At 30.6% G+C, this 23,143-nt stretch overlaps 3 protein-coding genes and 2 pseudogenes across 3 annotated transcripts; 4 read left to right on the top strand and 1 right to left on the bottom strand.

Moving 5' to 3' along the window:
• Window positions 1–870: 870 nt before the first annotated feature.
• On the bottom strand, window positions 871–2,554 carry LOC107013888 (cytochrome P450 71A6-like). The gene has a single exon (XM_015213766.2). The coding sequence runs from the start codon at window positions 2,529–2,531 to the stop codon at window positions 1,038–1,040; it is 1,494 nt and encodes a 497-aa protein (XP_015069252.1). The 5' UTR covers window positions 2,532–2,554; the 3' UTR covers window positions 871–1,037.
• A 5,231-nt stretch (window positions 2,555–7,785) lies between these two features.
• On the top strand, window positions 7,786–9,594 carry LOC107014728 (cytochrome P450 71A6-like). The gene has a single exon (XM_015214775.2). It carries the CDS (start codon window positions 7,903–7,905, stop codon window positions 9,403–9,405), a length of 1,503 nt encoding a protein of 500 aa, XP_015070261.1. The 5' UTR covers window positions 7,786–7,902; the 3' UTR covers window positions 9,406–9,594.
• A 102-nt stretch (window positions 9,595–9,696) lies between these two features.
• Window positions 9,697–11,906, top strand: LOC107013603 (annotated as a pseudogene).
• A 709-nt stretch (window positions 11,907–12,615) lies between these two features.
• On the top strand, window positions 12,616–15,004 carry LOC107014727 (cytochrome P450 71A3-like). Its single transcript, XM_015214774.2, has 2 exons — window positions 12,616–13,768; window positions 14,243–15,004. The coding sequence occupies exons 1-2, from the start codon at window positions 12,875–12,877 to the stop codon at window positions 14,849–14,851; spliced, it is 1,503 nt and encodes a 500-aa protein (XP_015070260.1). The 5' UTR covers window positions 12,616–12,874; the 3' UTR covers window positions 14,852–15,004.
• A 1,993-nt stretch (window positions 15,005–16,997) lies between these two features.
• On the top strand, window positions 16,998–19,347 carry LOC107013602 (annotated as a pseudogene).
• Window positions 19,348–23,143: the final 3,796 nt, after the last annotated feature.

Genomic DNA, 23,143 nt, shown 5'->3' with positions numbered 1-23,143 from the left:
TTTTGGTGGCTCTGTTATTTATATCAGTTTTAAAAAGAAGAAGCTGTCGTGTAACAGCCTATGAAATAATAAACATCGCTATATCCGTAAGAATTAAATATACTATATTTATTTGATTCAATAATTATGACTTACGATTTTCTTTTCTTTGTGGTAACCACCTTTCTTATACCCTACAAAAATTATATTTGATCTGATTTATTGATCTTTGTCTATTTTAATATCATGTTGAAATATGTGATTGTATCAACAAAATATTTAAATGGTTACTGATAACATATTTTATGTACTTATTTATTATCTTCCACAACTTTGACATTGAATTAACAAAATATATATGACACAAATCTTCACATATTCGTTTTATCACTAAATCATATTGTAATTAAATTCAGTATCATTTTAACTTAATATAAGACTTAACTATGATAAATTCTATAGGATTTCGTATAAACACCGAATGAGTTTTATTTATAAAATTTTCAAACTATTGAACTATTAAAATCTTAAGAAGTAAGGTTATAAGTAATAGTTCGAGTCACAAAAGAAACAAAAGAAAAAAAGTGTGAGGTCTCGTGGGGCAAAAAAAGATAAAAATAGAATTATGATCCTATCACTTGTAACAAGTCCGCCATGAGTTTATTACTTTCAATTTTTAAAGTAGTACTGCTAGATTTATCCTACCAATTGCTCACGTCTGCGCCATGAGTTTATTACATTTGTATTGCTAGATTTTCTTTCAACTTGGCAAAATTTATATATTTTTTTAAATTTGGTGTTTAGTATCTCTCAATTAAATTCAAATTTACATCTAAAAGTTTCATATTTGAGGCAAAATGCTAACAAAAATGATTATGTAACAAGGGGGATTTGAACCTGATTAGGAATGAAAGGATACTTCCACTTCAACATAGTAATATATTTGTATTGGTAACTTTGGGAGGAGTTGAGTACAACCCAGAGACGGATAAAGAGAGGACCCTCCAAGGTATTCAGGACCAAGACTGTTATATAACTATAACAATACTAGAAACGAATCAAATGCGTGGAGTTGCAACGACTAAGAGAGGGAACTTTCGTCTGACTGTGATTCCAAGAGCTTCATCCACATCCAAATCTTCTGTTTTTGCTCCATTTGGTAGCGAAAATTCAAAATGAAACAACATTCTTGCCAATGCCAATTCATTCACGACCTTAGCGAATGTGATTCCAGGACAACCTCTTCTGCCTGCACCAAATGGAATTAACTCAAAATGTAACCCTTTGTAATCAACACAACTATCCAAAAACCTTTCTGGTTGAAACTCCTCTGGATTTTCCCATATGGTTGGATCCCTAGAGATAGCCCATGGACAAACAAAGACTTGAGTTCCAGCAGCCACGTCGTAGCCCAATACTTTGGTGTCCTTAATTGCTTCTCGAGGAAGCAATGGCACCGGAGAGTGAAGACGTAGACTCTCTTTCATTACTGCATTTAAATAAGGCATGTGTTCCAAATCGTCCTCTGTTACGTCTGATTTCCCTTGAGTTACTTGCCTCACCTCATCTCTTAATTTTCGTAACGTGTTTGGATTTCTGATTAGTTCATTCATTGTCCATTCTAAAAGAGTGGAGGTTGTATCTGTTCCTGCAGAAAACATATCCATGATAATAGCTTTGATCGAATCCATTTCAACGTTAAAACCGGATTTGTTTTCTTTCTGAACTTGGAGCATTATATCCACAAAGTCTGCTGATCCTTCCTCTTTCTCATCCGTTTTGATCTTCTCCTTGTGTTCCTCAATTACGCCTTCCAAAAATGCACTAAACTCCTCAGCTACTTTGTCCACTTTCGCATTTAAACCGTTGAAATGATTCACCCACGCAAGCCATGGCATGTAATCGCCGATGTTAAAAACACCCAATAATTCAACAAGCTCTATTACTAATGACTTGAATTTTTTCCCTTCTTCACCGTCACAATACTTCCTTCCTAATGCCACCCTGCAAAGCACGTCGTTCGTCATGCTCACAAACAGATCCGTCAAATCGACAACTTGTGAATTGTCAATTGAGTGGTTAATCTTTCGGAGAAGAAGAGAAGTCTCTTCTTCCCTAATTTTACTAAAGGATTGGACTCTTTTGTTGTTCAAAAGCTGAAGCATACAAACACTTCTGGCGTTCCTCCAGTACTCACCATATGGAGTGAAGGCCACGTCTTTTGGGCCGAAAAAAAGCTTGCTGGGAATAATTGACTTGGGCTTGTTAGCAAAACCCAGATCCTGAGTCTTCATGATCTGGGTAGCTGCTTCGGCTGAGGAAGCTATTAATACAGGGATGCTACCGAACTGAAGCATCATCATTGGGCCATATTCATTCGTTAATTTTTGAAGAGAGCGGTGTGGTTGTTGCCCCAATTGATGAAAGTTTCCGATCAATGGAAACTTTGGAGGAGATGGGGGAAGATTTTTTTTGGATGAAAGACGGAAAAATGATAGCAGAACAAATGACAAGAAAAATAAGAAAGAAAAAACTGCAAATGAAGAAATCATTTTGTTTTGGATCGTTTTATGGAAGAGATATTGGTTAAGTATGCATATACCGGATGAATGGAGTTGTTCCTCTTTATATAGGGTTGAGATGAAAGGGCAAAAAGAATTGTGATGCAGCCCATGAAGGACAAAGAAGTGACTGTTTTGAAAAAGTAAAAGTGATATCATATCATCAAGTATGAGTACATAAAATTCAAGTTGTTTGTATTAAATAATAAACATTTTTTTAACGGATTAGTAGAAGAGATGCTGCTTAAACATTGTTACTAAAGTTTGCGCGAGTAAATCTTCTCGGGCCGACCGTGGACACTTTAGCTCCTATTTTGTTTTTGACATTCACTAATGTATGACCTGAGATATAAGTTTATATTTTCTCTTCTATCTACAAGTTAGGCCTTAATTCTTTAAAGAACTTACGCCCCATTCGATATAAACTCGATTGCTATGGTCACATAAGCGAGCCATTACTAAATAGCGTTATAGCTCGATTCAAATTCAGGTCTTGTGGGTGGTTCTTTTAGCTTGTACCAACAACACAATGATAAATTTATACTCTTTATGGATACACGGTTATTTATATTCTAATTTATGTCAATTTCTCAAGATAGATATACACCTATACACAATGGACATAAAATTATATTTTCACATATAATATCTCCCAAGTGATGCGCATGCTTCACGTAAATCATGCCCTTAAAAGAACTTATGCCGTGCTAGGCTGCTACACATAAGCTCTAATATTGCTAAGGGCAAAGATCAGTCTATTAAAAGGTAAAAATTAAATATCAACCCATTTGAAGAAAAAAATTATAGGAAGTTTCGTAGATGTTGCATTTGCATCAGTAAAATTAAAGTAATTTTCAGCCTCCACCTATAATTAATATAATATATCTGTAGTCAATTTCGGAAACTTTAACAAGATTTGAATAGAAATACTTGCTCAGAAAATCATACTTATAATAAGACTTTCCAACTTCCATGCTTAATTTTTAGTTTTCTACACAAGTCACTACTGAAAGGAACAAACCAATTATTGAACCACTTCACAATATTATAGTAATTCGATCTCTATTTATTTATTTATCATTCCGGTTAAAATCTCCTATTCATCATGCAAATTAATCGATATATACTTATCTAATTAGCAGTTCATAGTAATTAGTAACAACAAAATAAAAAAAAATTATCTGCATCGGTATTTATATTAAACTAATAGATGTTTAATATGTATTTATATAAATAAACCTTCTTTCTCTTGACCATCATGATTCGAGAACATGTATAAAATGAAACTAATTAAGGTTGTCTTATGCAAGCTTTCATAAGGTAGATTATCATTTTTTAAATCAGAAAAAAAAAGGTTATCGTGCTTTAATACTTGTCTTGTAGATAGTAATATAGTCAAAATTTTCACTAATAAGGAGATTTGAAATATGAAGAAATAAATACATGAAAAAGTCAAGAAGATTTAACATATCTAAGATATATTTTCTTACAACCACCGATGGTGGGGCTTTGGCATTGCCTTATATATATATTTATATATATATATAGTTGATGTGTTGAGTTTTTTTGTTCAAATCACCTTGAGAAATAAGAATAAGAAATAATTTTTGCTAGATATAAATAATGTAGTTTTTCATCAAAAGAGATTTCAATAAATCTATTGATTTTACCTAGCTCTGCTCTAACTTACTAGTTAATTAAAGCAATTTGGTTAGTCTATATGCCAATAAACTGACGATAAACAAATTAAATGAAGTCTGCATTTACCAGAAAAATGCATGCATATAGATGTGGCCATCTTAATAAACAAATACAATTTGACAGAACTGATTATATATGTACGCCACCAGTGAGTCAAGTCATGACCCATCATTAAATTAAAATATTTTTTGTTTTTCTATAACTAGAAAGTCTGCCTTGGTGGCGCCACTTTTTTATTAGTTAATATACTCTCTATTTGATGCAAAGTAGACTCCCTCAGTCTCAATTTTCGTTAATATATACTCTACTTTGATTCAAATTATACTCCCTCATCACACCGGTCAATTCACGGCTAGACATTTGTAAATAATATAGGGAAAAGGGTCTGATATACCCCTCAACTTTGTCATTTGGAGCTGATATACCCCTCGTTACAAAAGTGGCTCATATATGCCCTTAACGTTACACAAACGGCTCATATATACCCCTGCCGTTACAAAATGGCTCACATATACCCTTCATTTAACGGAAGTTAAAAAATTAGTTTTAAATTTATATTTATTACTTCTAATTTTTTTTTTAAAATTATTTAGGGGTATATATGATTCTTCTATCAAAGTTCAAGGTATATTTTAATTTTTTTCATACATAAATTATTTTTTGACTTCTTTTATTATAATTATTTGAATTTCTTATTCTTATTTTATTTTTTTCTTTCATTCCTTAGTTTAAAGAATAAAATATTAAACTATTTTTTTGTGTGTGTATTGTAATTTAATTTCATATTCGAAGAAAAAATTTGATCATCTACAATAAGTTTTACAAAAATATTAGTGAAACATAAATAAATTTGATTATCAAAATAATAATTATAAATTAGTCATTGAAACCAAAAAAAGTCAAAAAATAATATGTTTGACGAGGATTAAATTTACTCATATGGGATTATAATTTTTTAGAAAAAAATAATAAAAATTTAGATTAAAATTATTATTTTTTTCATTTCCGTTAGAGGAAAAGGGTATATGTGAGCCATTTGTTTACAAGTAGGGGTATATATGAGCCATTTGTTTACAAGTAGGGGTATATATGAGCCACTTTCATAACAAGGGGTATATCAGCTCTAAATGACAAAGTTGAGGGGTATATCAGACCCTTTTCCCAATAATATATAACTGTCATACATCTAACTAGCAATTTGGGAAATTTAGAAAAAATAAAAGGAGTCGGATCCCAAATCTCCATGAAAGCAAAATAATTATAAATATATACCTTTTTAATTTTTTTTATCCCACTAAATAATTACACTATATAGTCCCTAGCTTATTTTGCTTAATTGATATTAAATCAATATTATACATTGTATTTGTATTATTAAGACTAATAATTTTACTTATTTAATACGTTATATATATATATAACGTATTGGTATCATTAAGGTTTTTTGTTCAGAAATTACTATATAGTCAATGATACTATACTAATGAATAATTTCTGAATAATCAACCTTAATGATACTCTCTCTCTATATATATATACATACTTTTACATATATGATATTTCGAGTGTAGATATACACATCTATATTTATATTATTTAAAAAAATATAAAACTATTATATATATGATCTTCAAAAGGAAGCATGAGTTCACGTGAACCCGATAACCCCTACATACCCCCATGTATGCTAAGTCGACAAATTCAACAGAGCAAATAGTAATTCAGGAGTGCACAACTCCCTTCAGATACAAAGATTAGAAAATGTCACTTAAATTTGAGTTGACGAATACAATCCATAAAGAAAGTCATGAAATTTTAACTTTTATCGGGTTTTTTCTCATTTGATGTTCGAAGTCTGTATTGGAGTTTCGACTAAATTTGAATTATGTATTGCAAAATTGATTCGGGGTGACACTCTCAACAACATTTTCTCCATATTAGAGCTCGAGCCCGAGATTCTAATTAAAAATAAAATAGTCCACTAATGTACCACAACCATGTTGATAACCTATTATCAATTCAAACAAACATATAATAGTAGAAAATAATAAAGGAAGCAGGACTAGTGCGGATGCCCGAGGGTACTGGGTGTCTCTGTGATTGAATAACTAGAATGTATCCTAACCTAGAAATTAGTCCAAAATGTACTGTAAATTTGACAAAATTGAGTAAAATGTGAACCCATTTCTTGTACAAAGGATAAAAAATTATACCCCGTGATACATGTGACCAAGGATATTAAAGAAAAAAACATCCAAAAAGAGTCAAATTTCCAATCAGAAACTGTTAATAAGACCAAAGGGACGATCACAATTCACACGAAAGAGCAAAGTCCACATACTGGAATTGAAGATCATATAAATATGGCTAAAAAGCTCTATATCGGTGGGGTGGTCGAGTGATAAAAAATTGATTTCCTTATATGGATTTGGACAAACTTTCCTTCATTAGCTAACTTTTAAAGTTGAGTTAGATTCAGATATCATATCTTTAAATGTTATCAAAGTCAAATTCGTTAAAAAATCTCACATCAATAAAAAAAAATAAAAAGATAAATTTTATTATATGAGCTTTAACAAATCCCCTTATTTCTTTCGCTATTAATCTAGCTAGTATTAGTCGTGGAACTTCAAATAAGTCGACTTTCAGAAAATCAAATCGCCAATTCTGAAACTTGAATTAAGTGATGTGACAACAATCCGTTAGGTCTTTTATTTTCCTATTATTCCCTCGCTACTTAATTAGTTGTCATTTTTAAATTGACACATCTATTAAATAAGTTATTCATTTTTTAATTGATACATCTTTTAAATAAGTACTAATATTATTGACATGATAGTTTATTATTTTATTTCTATTAATTATGAAGTGGATGAATTAAAAATTTAAAATTTTCAAGAAGTTCTAACTTTATTAAAGTAATTAATTAAGGATATAATAGATAAAAATAATTTATTTTTTCTTAATTTGTCAAAATGGACAAGTAATTAAAAAAAGAAATATAAAATAAACAAGGGATACATGTTTTTTTTTTAAAACAATGTGTTGTTATATAATAATGAAAGAATATCTTAATGACACCGTTATAGAGAAGTTTGAGTATAAGTATCTTCTTTTATGTTCAAATTATGTTACGCTCAAGGGTTTAAAGTAAGCATTTTTAGAAAGCATAATAAATATAAAGTATTAGGAATTAATTAAAGTAATAGTTAATAGAGTAATGAATAGATATCATAGTAACTCATAAAAAAAAAGGTGAAGTGATAATAAAATGAGTTGATAAAAAAATATTAATCAAAGATATTTTTAAAACTTTTTAGTTTCTTGTTATTATTCTTGATAGATTTTTTAAAATATGAAATTACATGTTTATCCTTGATTATTATTCACTTCTATTTTTAGAATTATTTGTTTCTCTTGCTATTTTATTAAAATATTTTTATCAGTATAAAATTACATATTTTATCTTTGATAGTTGTGTTACCTCTTTCCACTGAGTTTCAAAATTGTCGCTTCTAAGTTCTAAAATAAAATAAAATAAAATAATAGTAGTTGTGTTTAATGAAAATCTATAAAAGGAGAACAACTCCCCAGTTTTCAAATATGCAGATTTCAACAATATTTCTTCTATTTTATAAAACTAATTGAAATCGAAAGGAAAATGATTTCCTTATTTGCAGTTTTTCCATTCTTAATTTTCTTGGGATTTATTCTGCTCTCGTTTTTTCAGCTTTCATTCAAAAAATCCAAAAAAAATCTTCCTCCATCTCCTCCAAAGCTTCCATTGATCGGAAACTTTCACCAATTGGGGCAACAACCACACCGCTCTCTCCAAAAATTAACGAATGAATATGGCCCAATGATGATGCTTCAGTTCGGTAGCGTCCCTGTATTAATCGCTTCCTCAGCCGAAGCAGCTTCCCACATCATGAAAACTCAGGATCTGGGTTTTGCTAACAAGCCCAAGTCAATTATTCCCAGCAAGCTTTTTTTCGGCCCAAAAGACGTGGCCTTCACTCCATATGGTGATTACTGGAGGAACGCCAGAAGTGTTTGTATGCTTCAGCTTTTGAACAACAAAAGAGTTCAATCCTTTAGTAAAATTAGGGAAGAAGAGACTTCTCTTCTTCTCCGAAAGATTAACCACTCAATTGACAATTCACAAGTTGTTGATTTGACAGATCTGTTTGTGAGCATGACGAACGACGTGCTTTGCAGAGTGGCGTTAGGAAGGAAGTATTGTGATGGGGAAGAAGGGAGAAAATTCAAATCATTGCTGTTAGAGTTTGTTGAATTATTGGGTGTTTTTAACATCGGCGATTACATGCCATGGCTTGCGTGGGTGAATCATTTCAACGGTTTAAATGCGAAAGTGGACAAAGTAGCTGAGGAGTTTAGTGCATTTTTGGAAGGCGTAATTGAGGAACACAAGGAGAAGATCAAAACGGATGAGAAAGAGGAAGGATCAGCAGACTTTGTGGATATATTGCTCCAAGTTCAGAAAGAAAACAAATCCGGTTTTAACGTTGAGATGGATTCGATTAAAGCTATTATCATGGATATGTTTTCTGCAGGAACAGATACAACCTCCACTCTTTTAGAATGGACAATGAATGAACTCATCAGAAATCCAAATACGTTACGAAAATTAAGAGATGAGGTGAGGCAAGTAACTCAAGGGAAATCAGACGTAACAGAGGACGATTTGGAACACATGCCTTATTTAAATGCAGTAATGAAAGAGAGTTTACGGCTTCATTCTCCGGTGCCATTGCTTCCTCGAGAAGCAATTAAGGACACCAAAGTATTGGGCTACGACGTTGCTGCTGGAACTCAAGTCTTTGTTTGTCCATGGGCTATCTCTAGGGATCCAACCATATGGGAAAATCCAGAGGAGTTTCAACCAGAAAGGTTTTTGGATAGTTGTGTTGATTACAAAGGATTACATTTCGAGTTAATTCCATTTGGTGCAGGCAGAAGAGGTTGTCCTGGAATCACATTCGCTAAGATTGTGAATGAATTGGCATTGGCAAGAATGTTGTTTCATTTTGAATTTTCGCTACCAAATGGAATAAAAGCGGAAGATTTGGATGTGGATGAAGCTCTTGGAATCACAGTCAGACGAAAGTTCCCTCTCTTAGTCATTGCAACTCCACGCATTTGATTTCTTATGTTGTATGTAGTAGTGCCTTTGGAAGTTGTCTTTCATCTTGATATTTTAGCATGATACTAGCACAAGGTGGGCTGCGTCCAACATACACCACGCAAATAATGTTTCTTCAAAATTTTTAAAATATATTTCCCAAGTATCAGTATTAATGAACGACGTGATACCTTATTTTGAGGTTATCTATTTCTCTAGTTGGCCACACTTCCGGAGTTGTTTTTAATTTAAAGGGATCTTGGTCCTACCTCCTTGATGTATATCTCAACTTTGCCATTTTCATTTTAGACACTCCTTAGTAGAGTCTCGTTATATTCTTTTGACACTTTTTTTACAATTAAAAAAAAGCTGAAGAAGAGTGTAATACATTCATTGATGACGTGGCAAACTATGAATTAAATAATTACACGTGTTATTCTAAGTTTAAAATTATTTAAAAATCTATTTAATAACTAAAATAAAAATATTATTCTAAAAAATCAATTTAACCCCTTGCTCCCCATAATAGTTATCTTCTCAACTATACCCAACATTTTTCTTAATTTGCTCTTTAAAATTGTTTTAGATTCTTTTACCTTTCTATCTTAGTGTTATTTTTGAGAGAAAAAGAGAGAAGGAGGAGGGAGACAAGGCGAGAAAGAAAGAAAAATTATAAAATATGAGTATTCATATCCATCTTGTTAGCGGAAAAGGTGGAATGAGAAATCGTCTTATTTCACACACTTTATATCTCTTTTGTGCTTTTTTCTTTTTTTTTTAACTATATTTTTTTAGTGTTGTTTTGGGGGAAGAGAAGAAGGAATGATCAAATATGAAATATGAGTGTTGATATCTATTTATCCAGCAAAAAAGGTAGAGGGAGGTGATGGTAAATTTATAAAAGTAATACAATGAAGAAGAAAAAAATGACTTAAAAATGAATTTGAATTAAAAATTTGACCTCCACTGTTGGATTTTAAGCTTGAAAAAATAGTGGGAGGTGGTGACTTGAAAACTGAAGAAGAAGAAGAGAAAATAAAATAAAAAATTGGTTAAATTGAGCTTTTCACGCACTATTGTTGAGTGTATATACTCACTTTGACATGTTAGTAAAAAGCGTCAAAATGACATAACGAAACCCTACATGAAGTGTTTAGAATGAACATTGTTCTGTTAAGATATCTACATGAAATTTGATGCCCACTTCAGGAGACTATCGATGAATTTGACCATTAAAATTTCAATCTGAAAATGTATTGAGCCGCCCGTGACCCTACCAAACAAAATTTGTGGTTAAAGTTCGTTTGGGTTATCTTTTGTGTCGTGCAATAATGCAAATAATTAATTGCAGTTGCTCCCTTAGATTTTAACTTGGTATGTAAATTATAAAAAAGTGTTTTATGTGACATAATAAGCTAAGCAGGATGTACATATTAATTTTTTTAATTATATAGTATAAACTTAATTGTTTATTATTTACACTTACAAATTGGATTACAGACATATTTTGCCTTTTCAAATATACCCAATTCTAGATTTCTCTCCTCAATTCTGCTTCCTGTGTTGTTCTTCATTTTCTTCTTTTTTTGACTTTTTACTGATTTCCTTCTCAGTATCATTTTGTATGTAAATCCATTTTTTCCTCAAATGCTCATATAAGTTGTAAAAATAGTTTAAAGTATTTCCTTCAAAGCAAACAAGTAAAATGTTTACAGATGGGCCATGTCATTTTAAGACCCATTAATTCATTTTTCCCCTTTTAAAAGCATTTACCAACTTTGGTAACAAAAAGTTAATGAGCGAATGATCAAGAGATCCCAACAATACCATTAATTCATACTAAGCATATTGTTTCTTGTTAATGCATAGGATATATTTGCTGCTGGTACGGATACAACATATTCAACTCTAGAGTGGATAATGACAGAGCTTTTGAGACATCCAAGAGCCATGGAAAAATTACAGAATGAAGTACGAGGATTAGCACAAGGGAAAGCAGAGATAACAGAGGATGACTTAGGTAATATGCACTATCTTAAAGCAGTAATCAAAGAGAGTCTCATGCTTCATCCACCAATTCCATTACTAGTTCCTCGAGAATCAATCGAAGACATAAAATTACTTGGCTATCAAATTCCTGCTAAAACAGGAGTCATTATCAATGCTTGATCAGTCGGAAGAGATCTTTTGTCATGGGAAAAAATCCAGAGGAGTACCGATCAGAGAGGTTCTTAGATAATAATATTGATTTGAAAGGATTAAACTTTGAGTTGATTCCATTTGGAGCAGGGATAAGGGGCTGCCCGGGAATTGCTTTTGCTATTGTGGTAATTGAGCTAGCATTAGCAAGGATTGTGCACAAGTTCAATTTAGCATTACCCAAAGGCTTAAAACCGGAGGAATTGGACATGACGGAAGGCAGTGGCATCACTATTCGTAGGATATCACCTCTGCTAGCAGTGGCTACTCCATGTTCTACTTCTTAACTTCTTATTATTAAAAGCTTTTTCATTCCTCGCTAAGAGCTCCTTGATGACTCGAATCCATGTACTTATAAATCATTTATTATGCTTTATCACACATCTTTGTCACCAATATATGCCATGAAATAATTCTTCCAGTACGTAACTAATAATAATATTACCCACATGTGATAAGTGGACCAGTACTGACTCCCATATCTCCCTTTCTGTCTGTTTTATACAACCGCCCAAAAGTTCAAGCTACGCTATACTTATTTTTAGACCGCATGTTTTCATTTTCATCTAGTGGAGTACTTTTATCTTCTTTGGTCCTCCTAATCATGATATTTTTCATTGGCAAATAGTATGAGACATTTCAATTATTTGAAAAGAGAAGGTCTGACAACCATATAAAAATTGACATAATAAAGGCAAATTAAATGTAACAAGTTAACAAAAAAGATAACTATATTTTCAAGATATTAATACAAATCTAATGGAATATTTACTTCACTATGTTTTAGACCCTCTTCTCCTTGTGATTTTGGTATATATTTTCAATAGGAAAATGATGTAATTGAGGTACTTGAAGGAAAAAACCCATCAAGTTTAGAGATTTGTTTATGAATTCGGCCTTTAAAAAAAAGTTGAATGGCAAAAAGAATCCTATCCTTAAAGTTCCTTGAGACTTTGTTATATATTTTCAGTGATGTTTTGAAAGTCATTAAACTTTTTGTGGTATAGAAAAGAGAGGACAAAAAAGAAGATTGTAGTGAACTTGGTTGCATCCTACCCATACGAAATTTGTGGTTATAGATCTAATGGTTATCTTTGTGTGAACTAAACCAAAATTTGTGTTTAAAGTTGGAGTACTAGTCAAGAACAAAATCAATAGTCTCCATTAGTTTATGTGGTGAGGCTTATCCTTTAACGTTTTATACACAAATTAGAGATACTTTTATACTAGTACTTGTTTCCATTTATACACTCAACTGTAGATCTCCTAGTTGACAAAAAACAAAGTAATAATGGATCTTACCTGGTATGCTCTTCTAATTCCTTTGTTTTTCTTCCTTCATAAATGCTTCTTTTCTACATCAAATAAGTTACCACCCTCTCCAACAAAGCTTCCAATCATAGGCAATCTCCATCAACTTGGATCGCTTCCTCATCGTTCTCTCCATAAACTATCGAATAAATATGGTTCACTCATGCTACTTCACTTTGGCAGCAAGCCAGTGATTGTTGCTTCCTCTGTAGATGCTGCTCGCGATATCATGAAAACTCGTGATCTCGTTTGGTCAAATAGACCTAAATCTAGCATCGCTGATAGACTCTTTTATGGCTCTAAGGATTTGGCCTTTAGTCCGTATGGTGAATACTGGAGACAAATTAAAAGTATCGCTGTGCTTCACCTTCTCAGCAACAAAAGAGTGCAATCTTATCGTGTTACTAGAGAAGAAGAAACATCGAATATGATTGAAAAAATCAGACAAGCGTGTGATTCTAATTCTTCGAGTTCAGTGATAAATCTAAGAGATTGTTTATGTTCTCTCACCAATAACATAGTTAGCAGAGTGGCCTTAGGGAGGAAATATAATGAAGAAGGACAAGGAGGAATGAATGCTAAGGCCGTTCTACATGAATTTGGTGAACTTTTGGGTACTTTTAGCATTGGGGATTACATTCCATGGCTTGAATGGATCAATAAAATCAACGGTTTGGACAACAAAGTGGAGAAAGTAGCTAAAGAGTTGGATACATTTCTGGAGAGTGTGATTGAAGAACACGTTAGTAGGAGAAACAGAGGAGAATACAGCACGGGTGAAGCTAAAGACTTCGTAGACGTTTTGTTGGAAATTCAGAATGGAAAGGAAACTGGATTTCTTCTTCAAAGGGATTCATTGAAAGCTATCATCTTGGTAATTATGCATCTCTCATACTCCTATTTATTCCCTAGTTGATGGGTGTTTTTTTTTTTAAAAAAAAATTCTTTCGAATCATTGATTATAATTTGTACTACTGTATGGTTACATCATTAAAAACTTGGTGATGTAGAATATTCAGTGCTGATTACGCTTCCACTTAGTCATATACGCACAATCCAGCATAACAATTTTAGTTTTTGTCGTGTGTATTCCCTTCTTTTTGGGAAAATTATATGAGATGACAAACTATACTAACTAATTAATCAATAAGAGCATAGTTTAATTTATTTGCTTTCAGTAATGGAAAAGTAAAATATAGTAGAAATTTTATCGAATTTTTTTTTATACAAATTAAAAGCTAGATAACAAACTAAACTATACACATAGAATGTAATTATGTAAACTGTACCCATTTAATGTTATTTCATAAATTCAGTTTGCCATATATGATTTTTTTTTAATGTGTAGGATAATTTTGCTGCTGGTACGGATACAACCTATACAGCTTTAGAGTGGATAATGACAGAGCTCTTGAGGCATCCAAGAGTCATGAAAAAATTAGAGGATGAAGTGCGAGAATTAGCTGGAGGGAAAACAGAGATAACAGAGGATGACTTGAGAAATATGCAGTATCTTAAAGCAGTGATCAAAGAGACTCTCAGGCTTCATCCACCAATTCCACTACTAATTCCTCGAGAATCAACAGAAGACATTGAATTACTAGGCTATCACATACCTGCAAAAACTCAAGTTATTATCAACGCATGGGCAATTGGAAGAGACCCGTTGTCATGGGATGATCCGGAGGAGTACAGACCAGAGAGGTTCTTAGATAGTAATATTGATTTGAAAGGATTGAACTTTGAGTTGATTCCGTTTGGAGCAGGGAGAAGGGGCTGCCCAGGAATTGCTTTTGCTCTTGTGGTGATTGAGCTAGCATTAGCAAGGCTTGTGCACAAGTTCAATTTCTCATTACCAAAACCAGAGGAGTTGGATATGACTGAAGCCAGTGGTGTCGCTATTCGTAGGAAATCACCTCTGCTAGCAGTGGCAACTCCATGCTCTACTTATTATTAGGACCTTTTTTTTCTCTCCATTTAGACTTTATTATTTCCCCTCGCTAGCACTTCTCATTCTCTTTTAGTAAGTCGAAACTATATACTCCCTTTATTGGGTGTTTTAATACATCGATCGAAAAGTTAAAGCTATTTCGTACGTATTCGTGAGTAACTTTTTTTATCCGTTTGATATTTCATTTGAGTATTCAATTAGAGCTTTTCACATTTTGTTGGTACATGACTGATTGCAGAAGAAGAAGGATGAATGAAACCTTATCTATTAAGTAGTTGCTCAAATAAAATCAATTAGGAATAATAAATCTAATTCATTACAATATGTATTTATCTTTAATTAGAGTACTATATATATGTCAGAAAAGTACTGTCGAATATGCAAGAATTTCTAATCTCAACTTATGAGCTTGTTATTTTGTTTTCTATTGTATTGCTTTTATTTTTATTTGTAGCACATAAAAAGTCTAATAATATATATATGCCATTTAAATTTTATTATTTGTCATAGAAGAATTGTTTTAAATATTTTGAAATAAACGTGCAATGCATGTTCCCAGAGACTAGTAATTAATATACGTATAAGATAAAAAAATTATATAAAAGAATAATATGATAAAAGGAGGGAACAAAATCAAGATAGTACTGGTGACACATAACATAGTGAGTCCATTTCCTTTCTTTTATTAATTAATAACAGATAGTATTAAATAAATAGTATTAAATAATATTAGTATTTACTGTGTACTAATCCTAGTCTTATTAGGATTAGTACTCCTTAATCCTATATCGCCTATATATATCTCCCATGTATTCCCTTATTAGGTTAACACTTCAATACAATCAATATTCCTTCATTAATGAATGAACAAGAGAGATAATATACATATATATATATATATATATATATCCATGTAGGTTCATCAAATATAACAAATCATACTATTAAATAAATTAATATACCCCTCCGCGAGTTGCGCACTTTGTAGATAAACATAATTTTTAATACTAATTTATTGACAATTTTAAAATTTAATTTATCATAAATTAATATCATATAAGTTAAACATTATAAGAGAATATCAATGTTTAGATTGTAACAATTTTTAATAGAATGCTTATGGTGCTGACATTCGATAACTCGGCCTCTCCTATTAGATATGGACAGAAGACTTCTTTTTTCAAATTTAAAAAATAATTGACTCAATTAGAAATTTTAGTTTTTATGGTAAATTTTGCCACATAAGAATCATAAAAATTATAAAGAAAATTTGCCACAAGCATCATAAGAATAACTAAAAGCATCACCGTTGCATCATACAAAATTATATTGAACACATAATAGGAAAGTTACCAACCCAATTTTTACGAATCTACTCTTTATGCTCTTCAATTTTGATCACACACATAGTTGATCTCAAATTCTTGTATCACTCATTATCTTCTTGGACTTGTGAAATTTTTTGTTTCTCTTTACTTAATTCTTCTTATTCTTTAATCTTTCGAAAATTGTTTTTTACTTCATATGTCTAAATAGATAAAAAATCACATAATTATAAAAAATTACTGAGAGACATAACTATTAAAAAAACCTTATGGTAAAGCAGGAAAACTTCTTTAATTTATTACTCTTTACGTCCTTCATCTTAGCCATTTACTTTCTTATCTTTAAAAGAGATATATTATCTAAAAATTATGACTGATAGGAGAAATATCTAAAACTAGGAATATGTGTGCGAAGAAATTATATAAGTTTTAAATATAAAACTGCGGGGGTGGGGGGTTGGTTGTGTGTGTGTGTAACATCTCGTAAATAGAAATAGCTAGGATTAAACAAAGAAACTAAGAATAATTATTTTGGAAAGAACAGGAAAAATCTGGAAAATTTTCTAAGCGTAAAAGTAAGTTTTTTGTCATTTTCAAACAGCCATAACTTCTAGCTCAGGATGAGTTAGAGACATTCTTTATATGGTTGGAAATCCCTTGAAGAGATCTTTCCAACGCCACTAAGTTTGCACATTTTCGATATCATATGAGGGAGATATGCCTATCGGAAGTTGTGTTGTTGCATTGAGAAAAGTCTAATTCGGATTTTAGTAAGGGTAAAGTGGTCTTTTCACCCTACTATTTCCTAATTCGTTTTAAGGGAGATATCATATGAGGGAGATATGCCTGTCGGAACTTTTGGTCCAGTCATGCTACTTCACTTTGGCAGTAAGCCAGTGATTGTTGCTTCCTCTGTAGATGCTGCTCGCGATATCATGAAAACTCACGATCTCGTATGCTCAAATAGACCTAAATCTAGTATTGCTGAAAGACTCTTTTATGGCTCTAAAGACGTGGCCTTTAGTCCTTATGGTGAATACTGGAGACAAATCAAAAGTATCACTGTGCTTCACCTTCTCAGCAACAAAAGAGTGCAATCTTATCGTGTTACTAGAGAAGAAGAAACATCGAATATGATTGAAAAAATCAGACAAGCGTGTGATTCTAATTCTTCGAGTTCAGTGATAAATCTTAGAGATTGTTTATGTTCTCTCACCAATAACATAGTTAGCAGAGTGGCCTTAGGGAGGAAATATAATGGAGGAATGAATGCTAAGGTCATTCTACATGAATTTGGTGAACTTTTGGGTACTTTTAGCATTGGGGATTACATTCCATGGCTTGAATGGATCAATAAAATCAACGGTTTGGACAACAAAGTGGAGAAAGTAGCTAAAGAGTTGGATACATTTTTGGAGAGTGTGATTGAAGAACACGTTAGTAGGAGAAACAGAGGAGAATACAGCACGGGTTAAGCTAAAGACTTCGTAGACGTTTTGTTGGAAATTCAGAATGGAAAGGAAACTGGATTTCTTCTTCAAAGGGATTCATTGAAAGCCATCATCTTGCTATTCAAGCATCTCTCATACTATTTATTCCCTCCTTTGCGTGTTTTGTTTTAATTTTTCTTTCAAAGCATTTGTACTACTGTATAGTTTCATTGTTAAAAATTAGGTGACATAGAATATTATTTATTATGCTTCCACTTACTCATTTACGGGTAACCCATAACAATAATTTTAGTTGGGAAAAGGGTCTGATATACCCCTCAACTTTGTCATTTGGAGCTGATATACCCCTCGTTATAAAAGTGGCTCATATATGCCCTTACCGTTATACAAACGGCTCACATATACCCCTGCCGTTACAAAATGGCTCACATATACCCTTCATTTAACGGAAGTTAAAAAATTAGTTTTAAATTTATATTTGTTACTTCTAATTTTTTCAAAAAAATTATTTAGGGATATATATGATTCTTCTATCAAAGTTCAAGGTATATTTTAATTTTTTTCATATATAAATTATTTTTGACTTCTTTTATTATAATTATTTGAGTTTCTTATTCTTATTTTGTTTTTTTCTTTCATTCCTTAGTTTAAAGAAAAAAATTTAAACTATTTTTTTGTGTGTATTGTAATTTAATTTCGTATTCGAAGAAAAAAATTGGTCATCCACAATAAGTTTTACAAGAATATTAGTGAAACATAAATGAATTTGATTATCAAAATAATAATTATAAATTAGTCATTGAAACAAAAAAAAAAGTCAAAAAAGATATGTTTGACGAGGATTAAATTTACTCATATGAGATTATATTTTTAGAAAAAAATAATAAAAATTTAGATTAAAATTATTTTTTTTTCATTTCCGTTAGAGGAAAAGGGTATATGTGAGCCATTTGTTTACAAGTAGGAGTATATATGAGCCACTTTTATAACGAGGGGTATATCAGCTCTAAATGACAAAGTTGAGGGGTATATCAGAATCTTTTCCCATTTTAGTTTGTTATTTTTTTTAATGCGTAGGATATATTTGCAGCTGGTACGGATACAACGTATACAGCTTTAGAGTGGATAATGACAGAGCTTTTGAGGCATCCAAGAGCCATGGAAAAATTACAGAATGAAGTGAGAGGATTAGCTCAAGGGAAAGCAGAGGTAACAGAGGACGACTTAGGACATATGCAGTATTTGAAAGCAGTGATCAAAGAAACTTTCAGGCTTCATCCACCGGATCCACTACTAGTTCCTCGAGAATCAACACAAGACATTAACTTATTTGGTTATCACATACCTGCAAAAACTCAAATTATTATTGATGCTTGGACAATCGGAAGAGATCCTTTATCATGGGAAAATCCAGATGATTTCCTATCAGAGAGGTTCTTAGATAGTAATATTGATTTGAAAGGATTAAACTTTGAGTTGATTCCGTTTGGAGCAGGCAGAAGGGGCTGCCCAGGAATTGCTTTTGGTATTGTGGTAATCGAACTAGCATTAGCAAGGCTCGTGCACAACTTCAATTTCTCATTACCAAAACTAGAGGAGTTGGATATGACGGAAGCCAATGGTGTCACTATTCGTAGGAAATTACCTCTGCTAGCAGTAGCAACTCCATGCTCTACTTATAATTAGGACCTTTTTATAGATAGATAGATAGATAGATATAGAGAGAGACACGCTCAATAATGATGAAAATAAAATCATAATTAAATTTTTGTTAAAAGTACATTCTCTCGTATTCATTTTAATATTATGTCAAACACATACTTCTTTGATTTTTATTGTTTGTGTTGAGGTAGAGTTGAATTTTATTTAGTTGCTTAAATCAAATCCGACCCGTTTAAATTTGTCTTGTCCGCGCCCGCTTTTATTTGACCCGCCCCGCTTATTTGTGTATATTATTAGTGTGCTTACTTATTTTTTGAATCCCCTCGATAAAAATCTTGCCTCCGCCACTGTCTGAGATACATAAATATTAAATGAATATGTAAACAAACTTGCATAAAAAAAAATTGACGAAAAAACCTGTAATATGTACGATGCAAAATATAAACCATAAACGGTGATATTGAAATATGTAATATATAGAATACGAAATATACACCATAATCAATGATTTAAAACATCTCAAAATAAATCTAAATAAATAATGAAAATTACCTTATCAATCGAGAAAACTGTTAGAATTAATAAAGAGATTTCATTTAACAATAGAGAAATTTTTTTGAATTAAAATAACTATTTTGATGAACGATTTGTGAGCACCTCGAAGGAAGAGAATCTAGAAACGTGAAAAAAGGGTAGAAACGTGAAAGGTGGGAGTAGAAACATGAAGGATGGGGTAGAAACGTGAAAGGTGAAGAAGGAAGGTAAATGATTATTGGTAACTGATAAATTTAAAATTTGGTCAAATATAGGATTGTTTTCATAAATAAAATTAATTTTAAACACTAAAATCTAAATACACATTATTTTCTAAAACATTGTCATGTGACATTTCAAATAAATATTTTAGAGTGTTGTTATTTTAATTAAATATATTAAATATTATGACTTAATTGCTAATTATTCATTATGGGAGATTTTCTTTCCTTTTATTCTTGTAACTAGTATATGGGCACGTGCGTTGCACGTTTACTTCATAACGATGAATAAAATGATAAATAATTTTTGTTTTAAAAGATAAAATAAAGTAGCAAAAACAAAAATGGAGGCACACTATCTTATGATTAACTTTCTTAAAATGTCTTTTTTGTCTCATAAAAATGTTGAAATTAAATTAATATTTATACATTTCAAGAAGATAAAATGTTTGACATTAATTAGTAAAAGATGAAATTCTTTCTCATTAAGTAGAAGGCAATTAAGTAATTCAAATTTATAAATAAAAAACTTATTAGAAGGAAATAACTAAGATTTAAAGTGCAATGATTGATATTTAAATTATGTAATTATACAAATAAAATATTAATATTTAATTAAATAAATCAGATTTTAATTTAATGGAGAGTCAAAATGACAATATTAGTATTCTTACAATAAAAGTTTGTTAAAATATATTTTAAATTTTTTTGTTAAAAAATTAATAGGAGCAATATTTGGTCAAAGGATAGAAGATCTTCTAACTTCTTAAGCATTTTGGTGTATCATTTTTTTGACTTTGGGATTTGGATCTCATGATAATTTTAATGAAAATTATCGAAAAACTATAGATTTTATCCACAAGCACATGTAAGAATGATTCTTTACAAATATTTAAAATTTAAAATGCATAAATGTAATTATTAATAATTTGAAATTAGAAAATCTTGTAGGCATTAATTGTTTTGCATGTCTTATACACTATTTTTATGATTGTATTTGTCTCATTTTCTAAAGCAAAAAACACACCCTTCAATCAAATATATTCTTAAAATAAAATTACAAATACAAAGATAAAGTATCATATATAGGAGCAAGTTTAGCATAACGCAACCAACGAAAAATAGAAAAATTCTAAGACAATCTTTTTCCTGTTTTTTCTTGATAATGCAAATTGAAACAAAGTTTTAGAAATAAACATTCAACTTTTGACCATAAAAAATTAAAATATTTGGAAGACAAGTTAATGGAAGTGATATTTAACTACATAAATGGAGGGGTCTTACCATAATTCCAATCTCGACAAATAAGTAAAAAAAAAAAATACATCAAGCTTCGATACTTTAGTAGAATCATACTATGTCTTGTAATCTTGACATAAATCTTCTTGCCTTGAAATTTTCTTCACTTGATTAAAGCTTCTCTAGTCTTCCACACACAAAAATTGTATCACATATATATAAATCTTCCTATAAAAATAATGTTAAAAGATTGTATTTATAGGAAAAAATATAGCTTTGGAATATGAAGATTCACTTACAAAGTTGAAAGGTCAAGTGTTACAAAAATTTAAGACAAATATTAATTAAGAACATAAATTAATTTAGAAGATAAATCATATACATGTATCTATTTAAAGGGTAAATATTTCAAGAAAATAAATTAAATTAGATATTTTAATTAAGAATTATTCTAAAGAAGTGCAAAAGTCATTAACATTTCCATTAAAATAATGTAACTTAATATTTAAATTAAATAGTTAAATATTTTTATAATATTTTAATTTATAATAAGGGTAAAATCGTGATTCAACTTTTAACTTTTTTGTTCCCTCTTATAATAATATTAGTTTCTGACAACGTGCGTTGCACGTTTAATTTTTACTATTGTTATATAATTTAAAATTGTGCTATCAAATAGAAAATGTTTAAATCAACAATATTAAATTTTACCAATTATATTTCATGTATCAACAAAAATAAATAAAAAGGAATTACGCATCTGGCTTCAAGCAAAAAGTATGTAAATTAATTAATATAATATAGTCTTCTTTAACTTTGTATAAGTCTTTTTTATGATCTAAATATCAGTGATAACCTTTTATAGCCATAAATGAGTATTAAAAATACATGCTCACTTATTGATAAGATTGTCTATTTTATTTTAATGAGAAACGATAGAGTGAAATATTTACATTATTTAAGTAAAGTTCTAAAATTAAAAGACAGTACTATCAAAATTATACAAGATTAAAAGCAATTACATTTAAAATATAAAACTAACAAATATATAATTTAAACACTGAACTTCATATATACATCTATTTCAAAAGCTCATAATAATAGCTAAAAGATTACAACAACACAATGAGTTTATTAGAAATGCAAAAGAAATTAGAAACAACAATAATCTTCGTGATGGAGAATATATATCGAAAGAGATATGAGGACTTACCGACTTAGGCATGTCTAAAAAGAAGTCTTCAAGTTCTTCTCCCCATCTCATATATTCTATTTTTTCATGGCTTTTTTGCCTATCATAGATGAAATAGTTTTTTAATTATAAGTTGAATGTCAATTTCTTTCATTTTTCAATGCTTATCACCTAGTTCTTAAATAGTAGTAAAAATGTCTGTTTAAATTCTATATTTTTCAGTTCTAAATAATAGTCTTTAATATATAGATAGATGGAAAGATGAAAAATACAAATCGTAGTTAAATTTAATAAGAGAATTAACATTACCACTAATAATTATTGCTTTGAACTTGGAATCTAGTCTAGTTTGAATGAATAATTAAAAAGATGAAAAACACAAATCATTGTAATCTATATATATATATAAATGAGGATCATAGAGGAGGTGATGTGGCACCTCTCTATGACCTCCATTCATTTTTTCTTATTTTTTTCTTTTACTTGACATTTTTTTCTTATTTTTTTCAATTATTTTTTTTATAAACTTATACCTCTTTAATTATATAAATTCTATTCTTAAATTAGTATTAATAATATTCATAACCCTCAAACCTTTCATATTCATAACCTTTTAAACCTTTCATATTCATAACTTCTAATTATTTAATGTGAAAGGTTACATTAACACTATA

The sequence above is a fragment of the Solanum pennellii genome, chromosome 3, assembly GCF_001406875.1.
Source record: "Solanum pennellii chromosome 3, SPENNV200".
Classification (NCBI taxonomy): Eukaryota; Viridiplantae; Streptophyta; class Magnoliopsida; order Solanales; family Solanaceae; genus Solanum; species Solanum pennellii.
The sequence above is the reverse complement of the archived record's forward strand: the minus strand, read 5'-3'. Positions and strand labels throughout refer to the sequence as shown.

Excerpts from the sequence above, each read along its gene's own strand:
- LOC107014727 (XM_015214774.2), top strand. The coding sequence starts at position 12,875 with ATGGATCTTACCTGGTATGCTCTTCTAATTCCTTTGTTTTTCTTCCTT. Across the intron at positions 13,769-14,242 it reads CATTGAAAGCTATCATCTTG|GATAATTTTGCTGCTGGTAC; the intron begins GTAATTATGCAT and ends TTTAATGTGTAG.
- LOC107013888 (XM_015213766.2), bottom strand. The coding sequence starts at position 2,531 with ATGATTTCTTCATTTGCAGTTTTTTCTTTCTTATTTTTCTTGTCATTT.
- LOC107014728 (XM_015214775.2), top strand. The coding sequence starts at position 7,903 with ATGATTTCCTTATTTGCAGTTTTTCCATTCTTAATTTTCTTGGGATTT.